This window comes from Emys orbicularis, chromosome 8 (assembly GCF_028017835.1).
Source record: "Emys orbicularis isolate rEmyOrb1 chromosome 8, rEmyOrb1.hap1, whole genome shotgun sequence".
Taxonomy (NCBI): domain Eukaryota; kingdom Metazoa; phylum Chordata; order Testudines; family Emydidae; genus Emys; species Emys orbicularis.
In genome coordinates this window covers 77,928,239-77,955,809 of record NC_088690.1, presented here as the reverse complement: position 1 = coordinate 77,955,809, position 27,571 = coordinate 77,928,239, and the positions used below count along the sequence as shown (strand labels likewise).

At 50.5% G+C, this 27,571-nt stretch overlaps 1 protein-coding gene across 1 annotated transcript in view; it reads left to right on the top strand.

The window, feature by feature from the left end:
• CXXC5 (CXXC finger protein 5) overlaps nucleotides 1-22,994 on the top strand; it is a 97,938-nt gene extending 74,944 nt beyond the window's left edge. Inside the window, exons 2-3 of the mRNA XM_065409727.1 lie at nucleotides 8,976-9,954; nucleotides 22,085-22,994. Of these exons, the coding sequence (XP_065265799.1) occupies nucleotides 9,163-9,954; nucleotides 22,085-22,129 (837 nt within the window). The 5' untranslated portion in view covers nucleotides 8,976-9,162 and the 3' untranslated portion in view covers nucleotides 22,130-22,994. The remainder of the gene's footprint in view (nucleotides 1-8,975; nucleotides 9,955-22,084) is intronic.
• Nucleotides 22,995-27,571: the final 4,577 nt, after the last annotated feature.

The following is a 27,571-nucleotide window of genomic DNA, read 5'->3' as shown; positions in this document are numbered from 1 at the left end:
TGTTGTAGGGTTGCCGGCCTGAGTGCTGGGGCTGGGTGCACTAGTTTGTTGATGTAGGGTTGCCGGCCTGAGTGCTAGGGCTGTGTGCACTGGGTTGTTGTTGTAGGATTGCTGGTCTGAGTGCCTGGGCTGTGTGCACTGGGTTGTTGTTGTAGGATTGCTGGTCTGAGTGCCTGGGCTGTATGAGCTGGTTTGTTGTTGTAGGGTTGCTGGATCACAAGCTGGCATGTTTTTAAGTTCCCCATGCTGGCTTTCAGAGGTGGCTGGGAGCAGCTGTGCCCATGTGTCCCTGGGATCAGTGCACTGTCGCTCGGTGTTGCAGGGTTGCCCGTTGCTGGATGGGTTGTGTGCAGTGGCCGGCTGCATGGCTGGCTTGTTTGCCATTGCAGGATAATCTGGGGGGAAGCAGGGAGGACGGGGAGTGGGCAATAGAATAACAGCACCAAAGCATTTGGGCTAAAACAGGAACCCCAGGAGCTGCCTGACCTTTGCAAACAGCTCTAAATCTGATAGGGTCAATCTGGGGCCTCCCGACCTTGACAGCGTCCCCTTTAACCCTGGCATCTTTCCAGCCTGCTAAGCTGCCCTGTACAAAGACCTGAATGAATGGGTGCGTCACATGACACTTAATGCTCTGGCTGAAACTAAGCACCTTCTGATGGAGCCCAGATGACACACTGTGCCAGGGGAACTGTCGGGGGGGGGGGGGGGGGAGATGGGCGGCAGGGGGGTGCATGTCTTCTTTCGTTATAGAGTTATTTGTTAATTAAGGCCCATGGTTGCAAAGAGAGGAGTAGGGTCGTTAAAAAAGCAACGCGGAGTAAGAAAGGGGGTGAACTAGCCAGCACAGGGCAGCGACCGTAGGAGAGCCACTGATGCTCCTTGGGGTTTGACATCCCCTCAGGAAGTGGGGATGGGGCCCCACAAAGTTGACACACACAGAGCGTGGCCTGTGCCTGGGCAGTTCCCAGCGCCTGCAGGGAATTCCATGGAGCTCCGCCCACTTGGTTCTGTGCTGGATCGGGGCCATCAGCTTGAAAACTAGACGTAGCCTGGAAAGTCCTGAGCCCCCTCCCTTCCTTTATCCAGCTGCCCCTCTCCTGCCCAGTGCCTGTGACAGCCCTGCCCCCGAAACGCCCCTCGCCCCATCACAGCTCTCCTCTCCCTGGCCGGGAGGATGGACAGGGCTCCCTGTTGGTGCTGTAACTCAGATGTCCAGAGAAGTCGCTGCGGAGGCCCCTTTGTTTCCCAGACACACTCCTCAGTGCTGCTGCCAGCCTAAAGGCCAGTCTCTTGTGGTCGGCAAGCCAGCCGCCTCAGACACTCCTGCCGCTTACGGCGCCTGGACTGGCTTCCTGACTGCGACAAGAGCCGCCATTGAGTTTGTTGCTGTCTTTGTTTTCCTCCCTCTCTACCTCTCCTTCTAGTCTTCTTTCTTTCTCATCCTGGTTCTTATATCTTCCCTTCCAATATCTTGCCTCTCCCTTTGTGGAATAGCCACTTCTGGGTGTATTTTTTTTTTTTTTATAGCTCTAAGGGCTTACCTCCCCAGGAAAGCTATTCTGGAAGACGGTTGGTTTTGGTGCTGGGGGAACAGAGGGAATGGGGCACTGGTCATGTGTGAGGTGTGGTCACGTGTGAGAAGATGGGCAGCAGCAGGCGAGCTGGGAGGTGGGGAGGCTGTAGGGGAAGGAGCTGCAATAGTCAAGGCTGTAAACAATGGGGTCACCATCACTGACAACCTCAGGAGAAGTCAACTGATGCAAAGACCCTGAGACAGAGGGGTCCAGTCCTACCCATCTCAGGCAGGCTGCACCACCATGGAGCTGGCCAGGGTTAGACTGGATGCTCAGCTATCAGGGATAATGAAATCTGGCCCATCACAATCCACTCAGAGAAGCTAAATGACCTACCAGAAGTCTCTCCCACCCTGCCGTTATCTCTTCCAGCCCTCATGTCTCCCCTCTCCCTCCCCATTGTTTTTACTGGGCAAGAGGGACTTATTGTTCTTGCTCCAATGAGGTTGGTGCCTATAGGTAACCACCTCTCCATCCACACAGGTTTCATCTGTATTGATCATGGCTGTGTCTTCTGACACAGAGCGCCCTCCAAGAAGTGCCCATCAAGAAAGCGGGTAGCAAAGGGGGTTGCCTCACTGAGCCATGCATGGATTACAGCAGGGGTAGGCAACCTATGGCACACGTGCCAAAGGTGGCACGCAAGCTGATTTTCAGTTGCACTCACACTGCCCGGGTCCTGGCCACCGGTCCAGGGGGCTCTGCATTTTAATTTAATTTTAAATGAAGCTTCTTAAACATTTTAAAAACCTTATTTACTTTACATACAACAATAGTTTAGTTATATATTATAGACTTAGAGAAAGAGACCTTCTAAAAACGTTAACATGTATTACTGGCACGCGAAACCTTAAATTAGCGTGAATAAATGAAGACTCGACACACCACTTCTGAAAGGTTGCTGACCCCTGGATTACACTTAATGCGAGAGTCGAATGGGGTCAGATGAAACCCGCTTAGGAGATACAAATGGGCCCGCTGAAGCTGGGCATGCACACGCGCATACCCATACATGCACGTACACATGAGATGTGGCCATTGTCTTTGACCGGGAGCAGATCCCATGCCTGGGAGAGGCCGGATTCTCACTCCCCTATGTGATCTCACAACAGCTCAGATGCCAGTAAACCTCCTCCAATCTAGCAGTCCTTTGTAAAACCATTTATGATGAGCACCTAAAATCATTCTCCTAATTTCATGCTTTGTAATGACCATCCCTTATCAAAAGATACTGTGGTATTGTCCTGGGACTGATGGGCTCACTGACGTCAGGGTTACGCTAGTGTAACTCCATTTACTTGTGTGGAGTTACTTCTCATTCACACCGGTATTATTAAGATCAGATCACTGCTGTTAGCCATAGTGCAGAGATTTTCAACCTGTGGTCCAGGTACCCCTGGGGTCCGCAGACTATGTCTAAGATGTCCAAAGGGGTCGGCATCTCCATTTTAAAGTTTTTAAGGGTCCGCAAATGAAAAAAAGGTTGAAAACCACTGCTGTAGCATTTGGGCCATTACCGCTGCCCATGAGAGAGGATCTGCCTTTGTAAATAACTGATGGAGACACATTGACCAGCGGGTAGCTATACAGAGACATACAAGACTGACAAGAATGGGAACTGCTAAGGTGCTGGCTGGGATAGTGTTTTTTGATTATGCTGACATGATATGGTAATGAGTGTCGGTCAATAAGCTGTATTCAGTGACCTAGAGATGCAAGGTTCCATATCCTATAATCAACCCTTCCCCACAGGGCATCCATTTCATTCTTTGAATGTATAATATTTACCCTGATTGGTCTGAACTACAGAGAACTTGAGATCTCTATTTTCACATGGGTGTCTTCCCTTTCCGTGATGAATGTTCTAACCCTGACACTTCCTAGCAAACAAAACACTGAGGCACGATTCAGAGGAAATGTCAGGAGTGGCGAAAGGTGCCCTAGCAAAGTCGTTTACAACTGAAACTTCTGGCGATTGCAAATGTGAGCTGAGCATGCCAGTAAAACCAGGCCTGATTCAGTGTTCTGCACAAGTCCTGCAGATTTCCGTCTAGGCAGCATGTCTGTGGCCCTGAGTAGGCTTCCTGAATGTGAACACAAGAAAGAACATCTTGGGTTTTCCTTTTCCTTTACTACATTAGGCCTGTTGAGATGAGAATCCCCAAACTGAGTTTAATGACAAGTTCCTAAAACCCACGTTCCTGATTGTGCAGGGTTGTTAATAATCCCGTCCCGATGTTAGCCCTCAAGTCCTAGCCAAATTGCAAGCTGGGTAATTACATTCTACCTCCCTACGTTACCTCTCCAGCTCCAAGTGCAGGTGGGGCTCGGGCTCGCTTCTGGGGCTGAACTGTTGCACAGTGTTGCAACACCTGCCACTTTCCACCCCAGAGGTGGCTGCCTATAGAGAAGAAGCTGCTTAATTGGAGCAGCCTGCTGGACAGCCTGTTATCCCAATTATGGAGCCGTCCTAATTATCCGAAGACATCCTGCTTCTAAGCTCAGCAGGGGTTGTAGCCACCGGATTGTACGAGCTCTGAAGCGCCTAAGCTCCACGCCTGTTCCTGGGGAGCTCAGAAGCCCAGCAGGGACTGGGGGTGCTGGGGGAGCAATCCATTTTGTATTCAGTGGGAGCATCTGCCTCCCAGATAAACAGTGGCGCTATCAGCCAGCACTGCTCACTGGGAGGAAATCAGCTCCATTGGCTGTAGAAGTCCTGACTGCCCGTCAGAACTGGCATGTGCTGCATGTAGACACATCTGCATATTGCATACAGCTTCTATGGGCCAAATCAGCTCAGCCAAGTAAGGGCTGTAGCAGGCCCTGGATGCTCCCAAGCAGGGACGGTTGTGCTGCATAGGCAGGGAAAGGGTGCAGAGAGACTGGCATGGGTGCTGTGGCAGCCTCCTCAAATTACCCCAGGGGGCAGGGGAAGGATCTGGGGCTAGTGCCGATCTACAGCGATGTGGATGCAATCCACCTCCTGTGTTTGGCAGGGGTGCCACCCTCACTTTGCAGAGTCCCTTGTGCAAGGCTTGTTCACGTGGGGTTTGCAATTGGGGGAAGAAGATCTGAGCTGCCAGTCTGCCAGTTCTTTGGGCACCTTTAGGATGAAGGGCCTTGTATAACTATTCCGTGGGGCTAGCATCATGGTGCTTGATCTTTGCATGTAGCCCTTAGCACTGATTCACCGAGGCCATAATTGGCTCTGCGCCCCCTTGTGCCCGTGCTGGATTTGTCTGTCCCTGTTTGGCTGCGCTCGCCACGTTGGCTTCTGTTTCCAGTGTGATGGCCAGGCTGCTCCTGGTGTGTTGATTTGTGTGGGGGTTGCCACTGCTTGCTCCCAGGAAGCCCTGTTTATGGCCCCCAGTCTGCATAGATGCGTGGATGCACTTGAAATTGTAATACACGAGAGCTGAAGAAGGGTAGGAACATTTCTCTCATCAGTCGTTCCATTTCCCTTACCTGGCTGAGCTGGGAGATCTTCCCTTTCCTCCAATGTGGTCTCCCGGCACACTGATCCTGCCATGAGGAGATACCTCATGGGGCAGGGGGGTATCTGCAGAGGCTGCCACAGCACCCAGCTCATGCTGGTCTCTCTGCACCCTCTCTCTGCCTGTGCAGGAGAACCGTCCCTGTTTGGGCGTATCCAAGGCCTCCCACGGCCCTTCCCAGACTCAGCTGATTGGGGCCCCAAGAATGTTGAGCTTGGGTGAGAGTTACAGGCTGGGTGCTAGCTGCTCAGCACGTAGGTGTGCTAAACAAGTGTGACTTCCACACCAAGGGGGTGGTGGAGGGAGGGGCAGCAGGAAAAGCAGTAACAGGAGGGCGTAAGATAAGGAGGCTGGGTGACTTTATCTCACATCCTCTTGTTAGATGCTTTTCCTGCTTCGCTCCCCTCCGGGCCCCTGGCATGCCAGTTACAGGCGTTTTTGCAATAAAGGTGCGACACCCCAGAGTGCTGCTGGAGAGAGACTTGCCTGGGACCCACTGACTCCAGCAGCAGCGGTTATGGCTTTGCACGCTGACTCAGTGCCAGATTGGTGCAAGATACCCTACTTCATCCCTTACGTGCATCCTCTCACCATCCTTTATGTCACTGCTGACTTTGGCCCATAGATTTCCATGGGATCTGCACCAGTTTACCTGAGCTGGTCCTGTCATTGCTGCAGCAGTGCTAATATCCTACATTTTAGCCTTCTCCATATCTCAGGCCCACCCCTTCTAGCTAGCCAGGATCCCCCTCCCGTTTACTAACATGGGGGGAGGGGACAGGGCAGCCACAATGCCCTGACCCCTGGTTGTGACCTCCAGGCTGAAAGGCTACATAGCTGCACGTTACATTACAACATGCAAGCGCTGAAGAAAGGGATAATAGTACAGTGGTAGGAACATTTCTCTTATGAGTCAAGGCATTTCCCTTATTGGGGTGAGATGGGACCTCTTCCCTTTCCTCCAGTATGATCTCCCGGCGCACTGATCTTGCCAGGAGTAGATACAGATTTCACTTTAGAGCTGGTTCCGCCGTGTCTGGGTGACTGTCCGTTGGCAGAGAGGTCATGTAATGTGGGAAGACTGTATGATCCTGTATTTGCAAGCCTCTTCCCTTTAATTACTGCAGGCCCGCAGAGAGATTTAAACACTCTGTAGCTGGGTCAGGCCATGCAGTCGTATTGAATAAGATGTTCGCTGCAGAACACCTAGAAGAAAGGGAGGAATGACGGATAGACAAGAGCAGGGAGAAGCGTGCCAAAGAGATAACGCAGCTGTCACTCTTGGCGCTGGGAATAATCAGGGCTTGTTGGTTTAAGGCAGATGAGACGCCACATTGTGACGCCAAATGGGCCAGGCTGGGCGGGTTTGTGTGGCTCAGGCCCTGAGGCAGTGGTGGGGGGCATTGTCAGAGCAGGGGTGTTATCCACCAGTGTGCCTGGGTGGGCCATGGCCCATCCACTTAGCATCCATGCCCACCCCCGCAGCCCCGGCTCTGCTCCGGCCCCAGTGCTTACCCTGCTCCGCCCAGAACTCCATCTGGGAAGTGGAGTCGGAGCGCAGGGGCTTACCCCTCTCCGCCTGCCTGGCGCTCCATCCGGGGAAAGGGGTCGGGGGCTTGTCCCGCTCCGCTCACCCACCCAGCGCTCCATCCGGGGAGCAGGGTTGGGGCACGAGGGCTTGGCCACTGGAGCACCGAGCGGGTGGGCTGAGCGGGGCAAGCCGCTGTGCCCCGAACCCACTCCCCAGGTGCGTGCCTCGGCCCCAGGGGGCTCCTGGCCAGCGTGTCCATTGCCCCACGCAAGGCCGGCTGGGGACGGTGGGCGGGAAGCGGCCCCAATCCCTCCTGCTCCCCCTCCCTTGCCCCCTGTCATTGCCCACCCACCCGAAATCAGGGCTCACCCAAGTGTCCCGTCCTGCTACGCCACCTTTTCTGAACAGCTGGGCAGGAGGTCATCATGGCCCTTGGGCACCACAGGTCGGTTCTGATAGGCCAGTGTGGATAAAGTGCTGTCGGTGAGAGCTGCTGGGCCTGTCCAGTGGCTGAGACCCCTGAGGAGGGCCATGGCCAGCCTCCAGCTCAGGAAGCAACAGCCCCGTGGCCCTGCAGCCGGCTTGGTGGGTGGCATGTGGACTTGATGCCCCTAAGCTTTTCTCATCTAAAGCCTGATTACTCTGGCTTTGTGCCTGTTGGGTGCGGGGGGCGAACTTTGCACTAATGAGTCTCCCTGCAGCCAAGCTGGGCCCTGACCTCCCTGTTTGCGGGAGCAGGTTGGGCCTGCGGAATTTGCACCAGCACATTTACCCCCCCGTAGAATGGGTTGTGGGCACAGGTCTGAGCGGCTCCTCCTCCCACTCTCCTCCAGCTGGGCGCCCGGCAGGCGAGTGCTCTGACTTGTGCCCGCTGCGGTATTGCAGTGACCCAGACACGGGAACTACCCAGGGGAGGCCACCCTTCAGGAAACGTACCTGGGCGCTCAATGCTGAGGGTAGCAGTACCAGGACCGCCTTACACAGCAAGTAGGAACGCAGCTGGAGGCAGTGGGGCTACACTGGTGTAGGTGAGATCAGAATCAGGCCCATGTGGCCATAGGAAGCTTCTCCGATTGGTTTTGCTGTCTGCAGACTGGTTCACTATAGCAGGGTTTTCAAACTGCATTGCATCGTGACGCTCTTCTGACAACAAAAATTACTACACGACCCCAGGATGTGGGACCGAAGTCTGAGCCTGCCTGAGCCCCACCACCCTGGGTGAGGGGGGCCAAAGCCCTGCTGCCCTGGGCAGGGGGCCTGTAATCTGAGCCCCAACACCCAGGGCTGATGCCCTCAGGCTTCAGCTTTAGCCCTGGGCCCCAGCAAGTCTAACACCAGCCCTGGTGACCCCATTAAAATGGGGTTGCGACCTACTTTGGGGCCCTGACCCACAGTTTGAGGACCACTTCACTAGAGGGATTACACCAGCTCAGTGTAGGCCAAACCTCTGGGGTCTGCTATACAGCACGGAGAGGGACGTTCTCATCACGGGACGGTCTCGTCACTTTCCTGTCTGCCTCCCAAGGCAAGCGTTCATTCTTAAAAAAAAAAAGAAGAAGAAGAAGAAGCAATCCCCCCTGCAGCTCCAGGAACTCCTCGAGCAGCAGCAGCACTCGGGCAGTGATTGAGGACACGAGAGGGAGTCAGGCCAGAAACACACACTGACCCATTTAGTCGCTGCCTGAGCTGGGTGAGACAAGGGAAAATGAATCCGCATAAATGGTGAAAACAGAGTAGATTGCCGGGGCCTGGTTCTCTTCTCACACCAGCTGTACCCTAGTGCCATTGGGCCAGTCCCTGGCTCTGATCTGGCAACCTCAAGTCCGGCATTAAGAGAAATCTGTCTGTTTGGGTATGTGGCTAGGAAAAAGGGCATGGACAAGATGCCACTGTGTCTGACTGATCCTCAGCTGCAGGGACGGCTGCTGGGGATGTGGGAAGGAAATAGATTCAGTGGTGCTCTAGGGACCAGGCTAGCAGTCTCAGAATCAGGGCAGCACAAAGGTGACTTAAAGCTACCTTTCCTCATTTCACGGACCTGTGCCGAACACTGCTCAGCTGGAGGAGAGGATCTGGGCCGCTAGCTTCGGCGGGGTTCCTCCTCATTTCCCCCAGTGGGAAAGGGGAATCAGATCCTTGGCGCATTAGCAGTGCAGGGTGCTGCTAGTCAGCAAGGCCAGGCCGTTCCTTTGAAATCCATGATGGTGACCCTTTAAATATAACAGCGTAGAATAACTGATCCCAGTCTAGGTCCGTGCCCTGTCGGTTCATTGTTAGTGGAGCTGAGGCTTTCATTGCAGGGAGCTGGAGAGTGGCTTTGGAAAGCACGGTCGCTTGTGCCACTGCTAACTGTCTATTGTTTTCTACTTCCAGAGCCGTATGTTTTGTACCAGCACCGCAGATGATGTCCCTGCACTGACGTTGCCCTGAAGACTCCTGCAGCAGCGTTGGAAGGATTCCCCCGTTGATTATAATTATTTCAGTTTTTGGTGGTTGGTTGGTTAGTTGCCGCGGCGAGTGGGGTTTGGTTTTTTGGTTTGGTTCTGGTTTTTTTAACACCATGTCTAATTCTGGCGCCCCTCAAGACGCTGGTAACAAGCCCAACATGTTGGACAGAAATAACCAAGAGGACTCGCAACCCCCCATCAACTCTGAGAGGAGGAACAAAAGTGGGATCATAAGTGAACCTTTGAACAAAAGTCTTAAGAAATCGCGTCCGCTCTCCCACTACTCCACCTTCAGCAGCAGCAGCTTGGTAAGCGAACATTCAGAGAAAGGAACCTCCTTAGCTAATGGCAATGAAGCAACAACTGTGGATAAAAGTCACTCTACCTCAAAGCACAAAAACATCTCTAGTATGCTGAGCAAATCAGACAGGGCGTCAGAAATCTCATCAGAAGGACAGATCAGCCTACAACAGTTTGCTCAGTCTACAGATATGCTCAAAAGAGTGGTACAGGAGCACATTCCTTTACCAAATGACCACGGGACTGGTATCTCTGATATGGAAGCGGTCTCAGCTGCAGAGACAATGAACAGCCCATCTGATTTTCCTTACCTGGGGGCTTTTCCCATAAACCCAGGCCTTTTCATTATGACCCCTGCTGGCGTGTTTCTGGCAGAGAGCGCGCTCCATATGGCTGGCTTGGCAGAGTACCCGATGCAGAATGAATTGGCATCTGCCATCAATTCTGGGAAAAAGAAACGGAAAAGATGTGGCATGTGCCCTCCGTGCCGAAGACGGATAAACTGCGAGCAGTGCAGCAGTTGTAGGAATCGCAAAACTGGCCACCAGATTTGCAAATTCCGAAAATGTGAGGAACTCAAAAAGAAGCCGTCTGCAGCGCTGGAGGTAACTGGCTGTAGTCCGACATCCTAACCTTTCTCTTGGTCTGCTGTCCTTTGGATGTTGATAGAGATGATAAAATCCTGGGGCTTTTTTCTTCTTCTTAACAATTCCTGCCTTTAGCATCACACACAAATTGTCAGCGATCCCCTCATGCTGATCGACTGTATTCTGATTAGTAATTAGCAGTAATATCACCTGAAATAGGTCTTGCCATGATGATTACAATCCTCTGTAGATTTGTATCCTTTCTATTGACTCCTGTAGGGGCTTTTGAATTTTATAACTGGGGGAGTGTCTCACTATTGTACCTACCAGCTAGCTAGCCATTGCTTAGTACAATTCCTTGAGCCAGTAAGTGAATCATGCGATGAGGGCCTGATCCAAAGCCTTCTGAAGTCAGTGATAGTCTTTTCGTGGACAGCAGTGGGTTTTGGAGCAGGCCCTAAATTCTTGGCTTTTCATGGCAGGTCTCAAGGCAGTTACCCTGCCATTATCAATCCGTTAAACCTGTTTTTCCAAACTAGTGTTCCACTGTAAGTCATTAGTTTGCCCCTTGTTCTGAAAGGGAAGAAACAAGCTGTGGTTAATTCCTATGAAAATGATTGTGCTGTGTGCAAATTGTTAGGGGATGAGCTCTTGAAAGTTGGTGTGATCAACTGGGGAATGGCCACTTCATTTGGGAAACATGTCCAGTGCTGAGACAACCTAAGCTTACCTAGGGCTAGATTCTGAGCTTGATGACACCAATATGAATCCATTGAAGGAAGAGGAGTTACTCCAGATATACACTGGTGTAACTGGGAATGGAATCTGGCCCCTGATCTTTCCTTTTTTTAATGTCTGGACTGTGGGCCAGGTCTGATAGGCTTCCTCAGTGTCCAGTACCGGAGCGTGCTGGGTGTCTCCTGGGAGCTGCTGCCAGCCAGCAGAATCCAGTGAGAATCCAGGGTGCTCTGCTCCTTTCAGGATTGGGTCCTTAATCTTTACTTGGGCAAATGCTCTTTAAGATCACTGGGAGTTTAGTCTGAGGAAGGACTGCAGGATTCAGTGCTAGAAAAGAGCTGCCCGAACATATCCCGCTGGCTTGTGAAGCTGATTCCTGATCGAGTGCTAGTGCAGGGCAGATGGGTTATTAATCTGGAGCCCGTATGCAAGGCAGCATGGATTGAGTTATCAGACATGCCTGAAATTCAACCAGAGCCTTGTGGAGCAAGGTCAGAACTCAGTTGTTCCCAGTAAACTTCAGCTTAAATTATGTGAAAAGTTAGGCGTGAGTTAGGAGCATACAGTGCCTCTGGGCATGTTTCAGACATGAGATGACAATGAACTACCGTGCTTTATTAACGCCAACATGTATGCATCTATTCACTACTTTATCCATCCCTTAAATGAGGAAAGGTCAATAAAATTGGGGCTTGGGGGAATCCCTGGCGTGGGCGTTTTGTATCATCAGATGCTCTTCCCATAAATCTATCTCTGTATTTTGGCTTTTTAAAATAAAATCTCCTAGCCATGGGTGACCAGGGCTTCTGATTTTCAGCTGTGGAAGGACAGTTCACCCGCGGTCCAGTTTCTCGCTTGAATTTGAAATCCCAGAAGACCTGTTGTTTGGAAACATTCTGTTGACCAGAGATGTTTTCTGATTCCCATGTGTTAGTTTTGTTTTGGTGGGGATGTGTGTAGCACTTTATAAAGCCCTAGCACAAAAGCGATGTAGGTAGCAACAAAAGCAATCCCTTGCATGTCAAAGATACAACCTTGACCTGGAAGAGCTGTGTGGATACGAGGGAAATGAATCTCCCCACTGCTTCTTGAGCAGAAATGGCTAAAGCGTGAGTGAGTGTTCTGTGCTGGGAGTAGTGATCACTCTTGGCTGGGCTGAGTCCTCTGAACAAAGTCCTCTGTATATTCCATTTAATTCACGGTCGATTTTTGGTAGCTTGACCACCGCTCAGGCTGTGTGCCTTCCTCCTGCTGCTGAAGATTGCTCCTGTGAAGCCGACAAAGGTTAAAAACACCTCAACCTCAGCGGAGGCAGCAAGATGTTGTACCAGGTTGCAAGGGTATTATGCAACCTCTGACGTCTTCTGAAGGAGAGAACGTACTGTTTTCTTAGCCACGTTCTAAGTTTTCAATTAGCATCAGATCTGAGTGAATAGTGAAGGGGAAAAAAATCTATTTGGGTGGTGGGAGTAGGGGGGGACCGGTGTCTTTCAAAAACCGCTGTATTGCTAAATTATATTCTTGTTCTAATTTGCTGAGTCAGTGATCTGGAAAAAGGGAGAGGGGAAAAAAAAAGTTCATCTCTTCTGAAGAGTCCTAAAGCAGGTCAATTGATTCCACAGCTCACATTAGGTTGAAGAGGGTTTTCTTCCTGCAATATGAGTTATATGGAAGTTAAATTGCATGGGAAGCCCTTCGAAAGCTCACCCGTTTGATTTGTTTCCTGTTCTACGGCTGACTGGGAAATCGGACTTTTAATTTATGATTTGGGGCCTCTGAGTGGACGAGTCACTTTCTTTTCCGAGTGAATTTGGAATAACGCATAGATGTAGGATAGGTGACTCAACAGGAATTCCATATGTGGTTAGGCGCATAGGCAGAAATGGATTGATAGCTGTCATTGGCTCTAAAGTTTCAGGTAAGATTCCATCCTTTGGAGAACTAAGGAACTTACAGTCACCAAAATAGGGCAAAACCTCAAATGCTGTACATTTATGGCCACTCTTTCCATGACGTCGCCCCAGAAACTGCATTCTCATTCACACTGCTCACCTAGTTTGCAGTCCATGTGCGTAGGTAGGTGAAGACAGGGTGGCAGACTGTGAGTTGTGCCAGTAGGAGATGCAGTTCTCATGCTCTTTAAGGCGATCCAGTGTATTCTTCCACTCACTGGAGCCTGGTGGAGCTGAGGGCTGTGGACACTACAGATCTCAGCCTCTTCTGAAACTTTCATTATTTATCTCTTTCCTGATGAAAATATCCTCCTCTTAGACTTTGTCATCTCCATAAAGTCAGACAAATTTGGGAAGTCACCTGTGTTTCGGCACAATTTATTGGTGATTAAATCTTCACCAACTTCACCTGGCACCGTTGGCCAAAGCACTGCAACAAATTCACGCAACGTCACTGTGTCCTGCTCAGTTTCTTGGCTCGATAGCACCCCCTGGAGGTGGTCATGACTCCTGTTTTGAGAGCAGAGGCATTGCTGATGGTCTCTGTGCCCCAACAGCTGTTTCTCCATTGCTGGTGATGGCTAGACAAGGATGTGTTGTCCTGATGTTATTCTTGTGTGTCCCGATGTTATTCTTCAAAAATCTCTCAAGAGCCACACTTCCTCCCTTTCTGATCTGGCTGGGCAAACACTGGAGAACAATATTCACATACGCTTATTTGAACGAACTCTGTGAATCCAGTTCAACGGCATCCATAACATTCTCTTTTAATTTTTGGTGACCTTTGGGCACCTCCGCCTTGTACAAGAATGTGTGTGGAAGTTTCAGGTCTCTTGTGAATACAAGTGCAAATATGTGGCCATCTTGAAATCTCATTGAGTCGCCTCTCCTGTTGTACAAAAGGTTCTGTTATCCAATCAGGGAACAGAAACAAGACCATGTGACCTAGATGATCATTCACACATGCCAAAGGGCAAATAGAGAGAGGGAGTGACGGGTTAGAGATCAGCCCATTGCCTGGGATATGTTCGTTCACGGTAGTGTTCAAACAGCTCTGAATAACAACCAATCGTAAAAAGCCTCCAGCTCAATGCCTGGTGCACGCAGGTCTGATTCACTGCGACCTGAAGTGAGTTGGGCTCTGCCCAGGCACTGGCTTGCTCAGTAGATGAGTCTAAGCACTTACGTGACTCATTCATCATCTTCCCTCTCTATACAGAGCCCCATCCTGAGAGGGGTTGAGTAGTACTTAGCACACACAACTACCGTGGGGAGTCAGGGGTGCTTGGCACCTCTCCAGATTGGGTCTCTTATAACCTTTCCAGACTCATCTTTGACCTGGAACTTCTTAATTTTCCTGATCTTTCTAGCACCTGTATTCCTCCAAACAAAGCCCTGAATTGGCCTTTCAGATCGGCACACCTGGCCCCCGGTTCAGTATTATCAGCTGAGCTGCTCCAAACGTTATGTTCCGCAGAGCAGGCTGAATGCTGGAGGTGAGGGAGGCCCCTGGGATCTTGGCACTTTAGGTGCCTCTCCTGCCCACGTAGAAACCTGGGCCTGCTGTGCATTGGGAGTGTGTCCATGTACCACGGGTCAGCATGGCTGTGCACTGCCAGGCTTCAATTCGGGCAGGCAGCCCCTCAGTCCAGAGCCCTTAGGAAAGAGGCAATGCAGGGCATGGGCAGAATGTTTAAAGGCGTATCCTCACTAAGAGACACGACCTCCCTGACTCCATGCCATCTGTGGCCCCTGTGACTCCTCTTGATTGCACTGGTGTCCCCAGCAGCATAAGGCTCATGTGGGGTGTCAGTGAAAGTCAGTCCCTCTGGGGGGTGGGGGGAGGAGTCATGCACCTCCTGAGCTATCTGTAGAGCTGGCTTTTGGGACCCTGGTAAGCTCATGGCCCAGGGCTTCAGAACCACATTGGTCCCCTGTTTTGTGAGATGACCTTAATTCGAAGGGGTCACCAGCTGTCTGAACGTGCTGGTGGGGGCTGTGCTAGCTCTGCCGAACAGAGAGCAGCAGGTCCAAACCCAGGGAAAGACCTGCCATGCCCCTTTTGCCTGGCCACCAAGTGGTGGGATGGAGGGCAGTAGCCATCCCTAGCCATAGGAAGAGAGAGTAGGTAGAGGAAAGCGTTTGGGGAAGGAGGAGAGAAAGACGGAGACTAACGTCCTGGAGAGCCCCCAGATCCTAGTGCCAGGCTTGGCTGTCTGCTGCTTTTCGTAAACCCAGCCATGCAGTGATTCTGGGCTGCTGAGCACGAGGCCTGGGTTTGATCCCACAGCCCTGTCTCTTGCCCTCTAGGCTGACAGGGACTGGGAGCGATGGGGTTGCTCAGCTCCTAGTGAGTGGAACAACTTCAAGCCACTTGGCACAACCCCTGTGGCTGAGGCAGGGAAGGCATTAATGGGCTCCAGTCCCCGCTAGCCTGCCCTGGTCAAGGAAGGTTACGGTGGGGTAAGGCCCTGGTGGTTGAGGTGGAGAGAGAAGCTTTTCCAGGAGAACTCCCTCCCGATAGCCAGCGAAAGGAGCAAAGCTGTAGATAAAAATATCACATTCAGTCTTTACGGTGGCATAAAATAAACTCCATCTCAGCATCGCTATTACCCTCCCTCTGCACGTCAGACTGCCTGAGGGACGGGGAGCCGCTAGGCCATGTCGGAGGAAGAATGAAAGGGCGGGAAAGCTCATTGCAGCTGCACCCTGGCCTCCCACACATAGTGAATGAGGAACGAGGAAGTACCAGCCTCTGCGCATGGCCAGTACTTTGGGCTCTTCCCAGGCGAGGGCACCTCTCTTGGCTTGACATGGTTGTACCGTGGTTTTGTGGCCACCCCATGTGCGGTGGTAGAGTGAGCTGTCGATCACAGCGGGGGTGAGGAGCAGAGTGCGCGCCCAGCATGGCTGTCCGTCACCTAAAATAACCCCTCCCTGTCAGTTCAGTGACTCTGCTATCAACAGCCACGTCGGAACGGTCTTGGCCAGCGCTTCCAAAGAGGGTTGCTGCTCTTGCAGTTCGAGCCATAGCATGGGCAGGGCCATAGACAGCAGGTCCCGGGCTCCTCTGATGCCATCTGAATGTAAGAATGTAACATAAGAACAGCCACACTGGGTCAGGCCAATGGACCATCTAGCCCAGTGTTGTGTCTTCTGACAGTGGCCAGTGCCAAGTGCTTCAAAGGGAATGAATGAAAGGTCTTTTGCAAAAGATGTTTCTTCTTGAACTCCCGGCTGGGGCCCAGGGCTAGTCCTGCTCCCAAGGCAGCGCTCGCTCCTGGCACTGCTGACCAGATATGTCGCTAGCACAAAAGCATCTTTTCCCGATTGCTCTTTTGCCTCCTCCAGTGATTTGATTGCAAATTGCAGAAATTGTTGAGAAACAATGATTGTGCCGTGGTGCTCACTCAGCCCCCAAGATAAATTTGCCCAGGAAATCAGATGTGTGCTATGAGCAGGCGGGACCGGCTTATCGTCTTGTGAGCAAGCCAAAGCAGCTTGCTGTGGGCCTGACCCTGCACGGTGCTGCGCACCTTCCCCTCCCATTGCCCGAGACCTGTCTCTGTTTTACGCAGTCCCCATGTGGGTGGGCCTGCTCCTGAAAACACTGTAGTCGTCATCACTGTCTATGCCATAGGTAGATCCCACCAATCCAACATGCAGATGGGCACAGCACATCTACACAGCAGCATCAGGAACTTGTTAACTGGGTTGGCCTGACCACAGCCTACCATGTTATCCAGCCACGGTTGCACCAGTGGATTGTGGGACAATCTGGGCAACTATCTTATAGGTCCTCAGCTGCTAGGGCCAGAGCAGGGCATTGTGGGGGGTTTCACGTGGGATCCCCTTGGACACAGGGAAGTGGAACTCACTAACCATTTGTGGGCACAGCAGAGGAACCACTCTAGGTCCCAGGTAGTGCCTGGCAGTTGTGCTACTGCCCTTCTTGTGAGCATGGTCAGAACGCAGCACACCCACATGGCTAGGCGTCATGCTGTCATCACGAGTAATCTCACATTCTGGGTGCAAACTCGCAGAACATCTGTGGTTCTGATAGGCCCCTCAGAGCTTCCATACTTCCTGGGTTCAGCTGCCGGCGGGCCCCTGCTCTGCCTTGGCAGTACCATTGCCTTCCGCTCTGGCAGGTGGTATTTCTGTCCTGTATTGTGCAGCTATTTGAGTGTTTGCATTTGGATGGAGCTTGAGAAGAAGAAAACCCCCATCCCCAAAGCGGGGTGAGTTGTGGATAGAGGAAAATGCTCGGTCCTTCCTCTCGAGGCAACTTTGAAAATCCCTGGTGGCACCTGAGCCTCAAGTTGGCAGTTGTCCAGGCTCTAGGACATAAATCCAGTCCCTGAAGGGCTCCTGTGCATGGGCAAATCCTTCTGTTCTGGTTTGTCTGTCCTTGTATGGCAGGGAAGACGGTGCTGCTGAGCTGGCCTCTGGCAGGGTGCAGATTTCCTTCCGAATCTGGCAAGAGGGGAGCCAAACCCCGAGGTCCACATCTACAGAGGAGATAAAACAACCCAAAGTGACTTTGCCCATACAAACACTTGCACGCACAAGTGTTCGAGCTAAAAGGTGTGCGAGTTTTGCACGCACCAGAAGTTAGTTGCACAAAAATGGACACTGTGCTGAGGCCCCTATGAACATGCAGCCCTGAGTGCCTGCAGCTTCCGTGCCAGGACTGCTCATCATCAGCTGATGCTTTGGCATTCCCCATCGTGCTGACTTGCTGCTGCTGTAAGCAGTCTCCCACCAACACCAGTGCCTGGAAAGTCCTGGGCAAAGGACACTGGTTCTCAAGAGACTGCACCAGCCTCTTCCCTGAGCCTCCTCCATCAGTTTGCCTTTTGGCGCTGGACTGTTGAAGTGCTTTTCTTAGCATCCATCTCCTCCAGCAGGAGATTAGTGGAGTCAGGGAAGCGTGCATGGACAGGCAGCTACCTGATTGAGGGTTTATGGCAACATAGGAATTGCCCTGCTCGATAAGCCTATTGGTCCATCTAATCCAATATCCAGCCCCTGGCAATAGTTCCTATCTGATGCTTCAGAGGAAGGGGGGAAACCCCAGCTCCTGCCCCTGGGGACAACTCACTTAGATCTGATCAGGAGCCAGTGTTTCCTGACACCTGTCCCGATTCTTCCTTGCCTGCAGGGATGGAAGCAGCACTCGTGCCATGTCAGGATGGCCGTAGAGTATTTTGTGGTACATCAGGCCCCGCCGGGTTTCCGATAAACACTTCTCTGGAAAAATACCACGGCTTCCTCCTGGGCAAAAAAAGAGGGTGCAGGAGTGGAGGGAGGGGGGCTTTCTGCAGGGCAGGTTGTTCTCCCCCCCCTCCCCTTTGTCAAGCCTTGCCAGAGGCTGGATGTATTTGCGCCAGTGGAACCAGTTTGGGGTGAAGATGGTTGTTCCTCACTAGCCCATCCTGTCCTCATCCACTTGGGTGCTGCTGCAGCACTTCATAGTTGTCCTGGGGGAACCCGCCGTTCCCCATCAGTAGCCTCAGCCAGCTTGGCTATGCAGGAACGGAAGGAGAGGGATTTAACTGATACATTTGGCTCCTGCATTACATCTCCACCAGCTCAGAATCCCTGCGCTGCCCCTGGGGAGTCCTACGTGCTAGCAAGTTTCATCTGGCATTGGTACGTTTCCTGTCTTGCTGCCTTTATAGCAGGCAGTGCCTAGGATAAGTCTCCTGCCACTCTTGGGTAGGAGATCTCCCTCAGTATCCAGGCTGGAAGACCTGTAATCCCCGGTGAACACTCCTCTGTCTTGCTGTGTATCATTCACCAGTGGGTCCTCAGCACAATGTGAGCTTTGAAAAGCTTTCATAGTTCAGTTCCCTTAGCTAATGCTGACTCTCTGACGGTCTCTTCTTTAAAGGGTGCAACTCAAAACTGGTCTCTTCTGATGTCTGTTAGTTCTCCCCATGTGCTGTGATACGGTGGGATCTCAGAAGGGTCAAGCCAGGTCTGAACTTGGAAGCAAAACCCAAGGATCAGCAGGTGATAGTTCAGGATACCCCGTGTGCAGCGCTCTTCCCTGAACATTGCTAGTGCTGCCATTCAGAGGTGATGTAAACCAGAGGACTTGACCGTTTGTGGCTGCTTAAAGATTCCATGGTGCGTTCTGCAAGAACCGGGGTATTGGCCCCAGTGTCCTAGGTCGGATAATTAATTTCTGCCAGCTCACATGCCTTTTGCAGTTTGAAATTAATAAGAACATAAGAACAACCATATTGGGTCAGACCAGTGGTCCCTCTAGCCCAGTATCCTGTCTTCCGACAGCGGCCAGTGCCAGGTGCTTCAGAGGTAATGAACAGAACAGGCAATCATCAAGTGATCCATCCCCTGTCATCCACTCCCTACTTCTGGCACTCAGAGGCTAGGGATGCTCAGAGCATGGGGTTGCCTCCCCGACCATCTTGGCTAGTAGCCATTGATGGAACTGTCTCCTGAATTTATCTAATTATTTTTTAATCCCAGTTATAGTTTTGGTCTTCATAACATCCCCTGGCTAGGAGTTCCACAAGTTCACTGTGTGCTGTGTGAAGACATTCCTCCTCTCTTTCCCATCAAACCCCGTACTAAGTACTGGAACGGTACTATACACTAGCTGCATTCCCCGGACACTACATAAATGCAAGGGACTGCGGTGTAAAGCTGAGCTCTTGATAGTTTGTCCTTTTAAGTGATCGGGTTTAATAAAGGTCATGTGGTTCAGAGGGTAAGGTCTCTGACTGGCAGAAGACATAGTTCTAGTCTTGACTCTGTTGCTTATCTTGGGCAAGTCCCAGCTTTCTCTGTGCCGCCGTCTCTCCATCTGTAACATGGGTGATAATGCTTGTGAGCTCTTTGGTAAAGCGTGTTACCATTGAACAGAAAACACTAGGTATTATCATTTAAATGTGGATGCATGCGCGTGTTGTTTGACAGGTGCCCAGAAAGGCCCGTTTGCATTGCTCATTTCTGCCATCTTGGGCTCTGTCCCTCGTTTTCTAATTTGCTGATTTCCCAAAGTGCTCCAGCCTAGCCTGTTTTTGAATGGCCTGAAATGAAGGGGAGGTTTGGGGCAGGCTCAGCAATCAGCATGAGGCTAGGGTAGCTTTGTAAAAGAAAGTTACCTTGCCGTGCCAGCTGCACTGGGAAGGCTGGCCTGGCTTTTCTGTATCCGACTCAGTGGAAGCCGGACATTGTAATCTACATCAGACACAGGGGAAGTAGGAGCTTGTTCCATTGTGTCTGGAACAGTAAGTGGACGGCTGGAACAATCACAGAGCTGTTTTTCCAGATGCCCTTTCGGAGCAAGCATTCTCTGTAGCTACTTCCCTCCCCCCGGTCTGTTGAGTGAAACCCTTCTAAGATGAGCCCTTGTGGGTGGAGGAGATATCCTTTTGCCAGGCAGGCACGCTTCCTTTCTTCATATTAAAAACCGATGTCGCAGCGCCAGGTCAGGCAGTTCTCAGGCACAGTGAGTTTGTTGGGTCTCAGCTTGGTGCTGAGCGGTCCTTTTGTCCATATTACAACCGTAACCTTGTGGCTTCACCCAGCGGGAAACGAGGGTTGAGGTGCGACCTGCACTGAAAGCCAAATAATAACCGTTCTGCCTCTGGTTGAAAACAAACCTCCCTTTCTGTCACTGAAGATGTGTGTGGTAGCCAGGCAGAGCTGTTGAGAGTGACTGCCCGGTGAAATGCTGTTCATTTGAAATGAGAACGCTAATTAGTAGATGTCACCTGAATCTCACTTTGTAAGGAACTGTTTAAAAGATGCAGCAGAGATGCGGGGTTTGGAGAACATGATCCAAGGTATTAGCTTCAGTTACTAGCCCAGCTGATTGTTATGAAATCTGTGTGCGGATGTGATGGAGCAGACTTAGGCCAACTCTTTCTTTTCCTGCCTTTGAAATGCATCATTTTTTTATTAAAGCGCCTACAGGCTGAGTCCGCACTAGGGGATTTCCCTGTAGTGGAGGACGGCAGCAGCTGACCACAGCTTCGCTGAGAGCACAGACAGGACCCGTGCTCCAGAAACGGGGGCTGAACCTGGCTCTGAGCAGGACTGGCAGTGCCCGCTGAGTTTCCCAGGCTAGAGGAGGCTAAGGAGAACTTTCCACAAAGGCCTCTGGGCCAGCATGCTCACCAGTTACTAATGTGCAAACACAAGCCCAAATTCTGAGGTATGCTGAGCCTTTCTCAGTGGGCCCAATCCTGAAGCCCTCACTTCTTGCACACTCAAGCAGACTTCTCCCTGAAGTAAATGGGAGTTTGCCTGAGCAAGGCTGGATCCTGTCTCTTGGGGGCCAAATTTTCAAAGCCGGGTGGCCTAAAGTTAGGCTCCTTAGAGCCATATTCAGGACTATCTAGGAACAACCTGTTTTTCAGAGGTGCTGAGCACCTGCAGCGCCCATTGATTTCAATAGGATTTGATGGGTGCTCAGCACATTTGGGAATCTTGTCATTTGGATTTAGGAGCTTGACATTAGGCAGCTGGGTTTGAAAGTTTTGGCTCAGGATTTGGCCCACTGGTTGTCAGGGGTGGTGAGCTACATTCCAGATCGTGCCTGGGGGCTGCAGGGTACGTCAGGCAGCCGCCAGCCTTCCAGGACGGTGGGAGTGACTTAGTTAGTGAAGGCAGAGCTCCCTGCACCCTGGTACAGTGTAGCACTCAGGGCCCCTTAGCAGTTGCTGGCTCCCTTTGTGCCCTAATCAGCAGACAGACAATGGGATGGTTGAGGGAGAAGTGGCTAGCCTGAAACAGGAGGAATTGTGCATTGTGTTTCCAAAGGCTTGTGCTCCAAAGGGGGGAGTGGGTTGATCCCCTACATTAAGCTATTCCCTCCCTCCTCGCATTACAAAGCAGATATTTTGTCTCCCATCCAATACAGATTTTCCTCTTTTGTGTGGACTTTTCTTTCTCTTTTTTCCCCCCACCAAAGGCTGCAACTGCTAAAAGGCGTAAGTCTCCCCCGCAGGACAAGTCCAGCTGTATAGTAACAGAACCCCAAAGACACTGAAATGTGAGTGCAAAGCGTGCCCCAGCAGGGAGGGCAGTGCACTCCAGACAAAATTTGCATGTTGTCATATGTTGCTTTTACTTAGCTGCTGCCTTTAATCAACTTACCAGTTGATTGTATTAGCATTACTGCCGGCTAATACCTCTTTGACAAGGTCCCTAGTATAAACATGGTGCTTCTTGGGGACCCCCTCCCCTGCCTAACAGCCTGTACGCAGGGCCAGATTTTGCAAACCCATCCTCATTTGGGCTTAAGCGGGACCTTGGGCTGGGATTTCATCCTGAGGAGTAATGGGACTGATTTCACAAGGAAAGATTTCTGTGACCGGCCCAAGGGTTGTGTGCAGAGCAGACGTATTTAGTAGCAGTTGTGTTTCCCACATGCACCTGACTCTTAACGTGTCCCTGTTTTCTTTTCTCTTTCTTTCCAGAAGGTGATGCTTCCTACAGGAGCTGCATTCAGATGGTTTCAGTAGGAATGAGAATTCCAAAGCTCTGTCATCCAAGTGCAATGTCACTGCTTGCTTGTGTTGTCTCAGGCAAGGAATTTTTTGGCTGAAATGAATGGATGCACCTGTGTCTCTTTAGAACCAAAAATATTTTCTCGCAGATTTCATTCCTGTTTTTATATATATATTTTTTTTGCGTTTGTTTTAACATCTTCAAGTCCTAGTAAAACATTTAACTGCTTTTCAAATAATAATAATAAAAAAATGGATCTGTAAAGTACCAAGACTTAATAGACAGAGTATGGACAATCAGTTTCTTTCTGTGTTTTTGGTGTTGATGTTGTTTATGTGTGGAAGATGCAGTTCTTGTGTAGAGAATGTAAATTTACAGTAACCTTTTAAAATCTAGTTACTAATAAGCACTACTGTAATTTAGCACAGTTGTTTAATTACACCCTCATTTATAACTTTTTATTTGATTATTTCCCATCATAAAATAGAGTGGATAGTTTCTAGAATGCCTCAACTTCATGTTTATAAATGAGAATATGTTTAAAACGATGTAGTATCCCTTTTCCTAACCATTCACATATGTAAGTTTAACCAGCAAGAAGCTTGGTATTAAAGATGAAAGAAAAATTGCTGCAAAATGGGCAGTCTTGGAAAAAAAATCATTGTTAGTTTATTAATATAGAACAAGAAATACTGCATACAGGGAAAACAAGATCCTAATTGCAATGGTTTACTTATAGAAATCATTTTTATAAACTTACTGAAGTTAAAAGAAAAATAAAAAAAAATTGCAGGACCTGTGCTGAAGCAGTTCTGAAAGCTAATATTTCTCTTATGTTCAAATCCCCGTTTCTCCAGCTCTCTCTACATCAGTAAATTGAAATGCTGTTTGTAATGTTTTAGCGATCCAGGCTGTTTTGTGAATAAAATGAATGCATGTTTTGTGTCATGATTTACATCTCGTTTTTTTCTGTCCATTTCTGTTGCACACAGTTGTGAAAAAAAACAAACATAAAAAAATGTCCCTTTTGAATATGTCACTTCTTGTGTCATGGCATTTTCCTAAGTTTGCCTTTCTTGGCATTCAGGGTTTGGGGTGTATTTTTTAGTTTTTTTGTTTTGCTTTTGTTTTTTATCAGCAGATTAAAAAATAAATGAGTGAATTGTAAATGTTTGCCAGTGCAAATGGAGCAATCAATCATTTTTTCCCTAAGGTTGCATATGTTACATTTTTAACTGGTTAGCTGAATAGCACATGTTCTGCAAAATACATACTGTGTTAAATCTGGGTTTGTTACAATATACTTAGGAGTCTAAACTAAACTGTGCTAGGCTTGATCACTAGAATTTTCATTACAGGTAGCATGTGGACAACCAAACTACAGACTCCTTGGAAACTGATGTAGGGTTGTTGGTAGTGGTGAGTTTGTTGAGGAATTGACAACTTGTACCAAGCGATGGAATCGGCACTACAGTCCCTTGTGTAAATTGAGGCCAAATCTGATTGGAAGTGATGGGTGTTATTTTCAGAAGCATTCAGTGTTTGCCTAGAATTCGCCTCCCACTAGGTAACCATTGGCCACAATGGGAGTAGAGATGCTTCAACACTGAGTGTGTTGACAGCCCCATCTTCATGGACATATTGTAACATGTGAATGGTGCATTTCTGAAAGAGGAATCAAACGAAATAAATGGTGTCCAACCCATGAGCTTTCTCATTTTTGCCTTTGGCCCTTTCCCACCCTGCTTGGGTCCAAAGCCACACGAGGAGCAGGACTGTAACGCTGTTTCTTGGGTCCCTTATCACAGATCTGCAGATTTGGCAATGTATGCTGGGGACCTGATCCAGCTCCCAGTGAAGTCAATGGGAAGGTGGTCCTTGACTCCACTGGGAGTGAGATCTGGCCATAGCAGTATTGCGCCGATATTTTTTTTCTTTCTTCCTTCCTAACAAACAGCTGCACCAAGGTCTCTCCTCCTTGCCATTGCAGTTTGCGAGGTCCAGACATTCACAGCTATTTGCTGCAGGAGCAGTTCCCAACCCATCCCACCCATAAGTGCTCAGGCTTTTCCAATGGTGCCCAACACATTAGGGTCCCGAGCCCCTGATGCCATGGCAGGAACCACAACGGGCTACAAGTCTGAATGCCACCACTTGTTCAATCTCACCGTATTTAATCATATGAGTCGTTTGGTTAAAAACGATCTCCCTTAGTGGGAATATTTGACCAGCTAGACCTGCCTAGAGTTTTACCATACAGTACATGCCATTTGTTTTTGTAAAGCAATGCAATCATCCCACAGATAACTGTATTTAGACTGGTTCTGTCAAGACAAGGATAAAATAGATGCTTAGAAACAGGAACTCTTTTTTAGTGAGTAAGTTTAGATAGCTGAATGTTCAATAAAACAAATTTACTCTGCGCTTGTGAAGGGGTGAGTCTGTTTTGGGGATAATTAACAAGTGTGTGCGGCTTGCAGCCTGGGTCACTCGCTAGATCACGTGGAGGGTGGACGCAGTAGGAGCTAAGGACAGCCAACCTTGGGGTGCGGCCTACGCTACTTCACCCCATGAGTAGCGCTGCGAGTCACTATGCCCAACATACCTCTCTGAGCCCGGATTCGCTCCCTGTGTCCCTGTGCTCCAGGCTGGATGGGGGTGGGACAGCGTTGTAATTTGTCCCTGGCTAATACCAGCAGCAAATTATATCCCTCTTCTTCCCGTGTGCCAGCTCAGCTGGCCAGTATGGTTGTCAGGGGTGGGGCCAAGGCTCTCTGCATTCCCCACCCCCTCCTCAGACACCTGCTCCAGGGAGCAGGGGCTAAGCCAGCATGCAACGTCCTCTCTGTGCATTGGGGAATGGAGCTCAAAATGCTCTGATCCCTTATGAGGTCATGCAATGCCTGCTCACCTTCCAATGCCCCAGCCTGAGTTCTGGCTAGCAAGTGCAGATGTGTGAGGGGTCTCTTACTCCCCCTTGCTCCCTTGCATGAGTGTGTGGTCTAAGCCACAACTGAGCCCTAAGCATGTATGCAGTTGAGAGTGTTTACAGACTCCTGGTGGATTTGGCCAGGGCTCCAACATTCACAAATTGCTAAATGCCCACTCAGTGAAGGAGACAAGGTGGGTGATATAACACCTTTTACTGGCCCAGCTTCTCTTGGTGGAAGGTACAAGCTTTCAAAATACACAGAGCTCTTCTCCAGGTCTGGGGAAGGGCCTTTCCCAGAGCCGGAGAAGAGCTTTGTATAGCGCGAAAGCTTGTCTCTTCCAGTATCAGAAGTTGGTCCAATCAAAGCTACTACCTCACCCACTTTGTCTCTCTCGTAGCCTGGGACCAACACGGCTCCACCAACACTGAAAACAGTGACGGGCGATTTGCTTGCATCCTTCTCCAGCCATTTCAGACAGGTTATGGAGAGAGGAACTGTGGGCCAACCATTGATCATTAGAAGACCTAGGCGTACCAATATATTTATCGGATTGTGCTGCAGCTGGCCATGGGATTGGGAGTCAGGGGCTTTGGGCTCTATTCCTGTCTCTTCCCAAGGACTCCTTGGGCAAGGCCTCAGACTCTTGGGACAGAGTGGTCATAAGTACTGCCCTGCCACTCATGGCATTGGGAGGCTATGGTCATGATGATTTGTGAACCACCTTGAGGTCCTCAGGTGGGAGCTGCTACAGAAGTGCAACACATTAGCAGGGTTAGGGCAAGCCCTTGTGCAGAGTATATCAGCATCGTCGCTGGTTGGGTTATGACTTATTAATTGTATGCCAGTAGCACTTGGGAACTCAATCAGATCCGAGCCCTATTGTGCCAGGTGCTGTACAAACACAGAGCTAGACACAGTCCTACCACAAGGAGCCTCCAGCCCAGTGGGCGGCTTGGGGAGAGAAATTACGCTTCTCAACTAGCCAGATCCTCTTGGGGAAAACAGCTGGGAGTCTCTTCCACCCTGGATAGCTCAGTGCCTGACGTGTGGCAGCCATTAAAACAGTCTAACAAGGTAGCTTGTAAAAAAGGGATAGACAGGCACATGGACCTCAGCATGCCATGAACCAAGTCACTGGTACCAGGCTTCCAGTATTCTGTTCAAGTGTATGACAGGGACTTGGGTAAGACAAGCCATTGCAAAAGCATATTAGTTCAGAGCTGAGCTTGCCAGAGCCATGATAAAGGTACAGTGGCTGCTGTTCACCTTGACGTGGCCTGTGAGGACACAGCGGCACATGCTGGGAGTCCATGAGCAGAGCGTCATTACCTCGCCGCTAACCAGCGTGCCACACATGGAGCAGGAGTAGCTGGCTGCACTTGGCATAACAGGTCGGGGTTAGCTGGGCATTGCTTGTCAGGTTGCAATTGACCAGAAGAGCAAACAGGAGATGCCATAGCAGAGCAGCACCCTGGGCCATGTAGGCTGGTACCCAGTATTCAGCAGCGGCTGCTATTTGATATTTACGTGGAAGGCAACCGCCTCCCCACGCCCCTCCCCCCCAAACCCATGAATCAATGCTATAAACCTGACCACAGATGAATTGGGGGGAACATTTTACCCACACACACAATCCCTTTCATCTCTTAGCTTCTCCATAGACTCTGGCACCGGGGCCCTCGTGTAGCAATCTTCTGAGCTCGTACAGCTGCAAGTCTTAGCCATGCTCAGCAAATTAGCCAGCCTTTCTCTTTAAATATAGACCTGCTAAGCCTTAGTCTGAGCTCAGTGAAACTGGAGTTGCCACAGGAGTAACGCCACTGGCACCAGCTGAGCCGTAGCAGTGCCAAACGGGTTTGAGCGAGAGCAGGATAAACCCCCCTCTCCTCACCCCCCCATGTGTCAGAGCTGCAGACAGGCCAATTAGGCCGTTGCTCCCTGGACTGTGCCAGTCACCGGGTGCATGGAAGGGGCTGGCGAGGTCCCTTCCAGAGCACAGAGTCTGCATGTGCCTGAGGCCTGCTGAGGCACAGGGCAAAACAGGGCCGCCTGTTATAACCCATACTGTGAGCAGCACGTGGAAGAGACTGGAGTGTTCTCTGCCTGAGCCTTAGAGGCAAACCAGGTGTGTAAGGCCAAGGTGTATTAGAGAGGCGCCTGCGTGCTGGAAAGCAGCATCAGTATGAACATGCTCAGCTGTGTACAGCCTCCTTAATGAACGCCCCGCGTGATCATAGAAGGGTTTCCCCCGCGTGCGCTGTGTGAGGCTGTAGTGACGTACCGGCCTTTGGGCAGTTGCAGCATTGGGTGCAGGTGAAAGCTCCAGCTCAGACAGAGCCACTGGCAATACCAGCGGGGGGGCAGGTATTATAAACACAGATTGACTGGTGTCTCCACGCACTGTGTATGCTGTTGTTTTACAGGGGTGAGAGCTGAGGCAGAATGTGGGAGAGAAATCTGGCTGAGCTGACCTAGCAGACGGAGGGTCTAAGCAGCGTTTGACATTGCTAGTACAGTAGTACC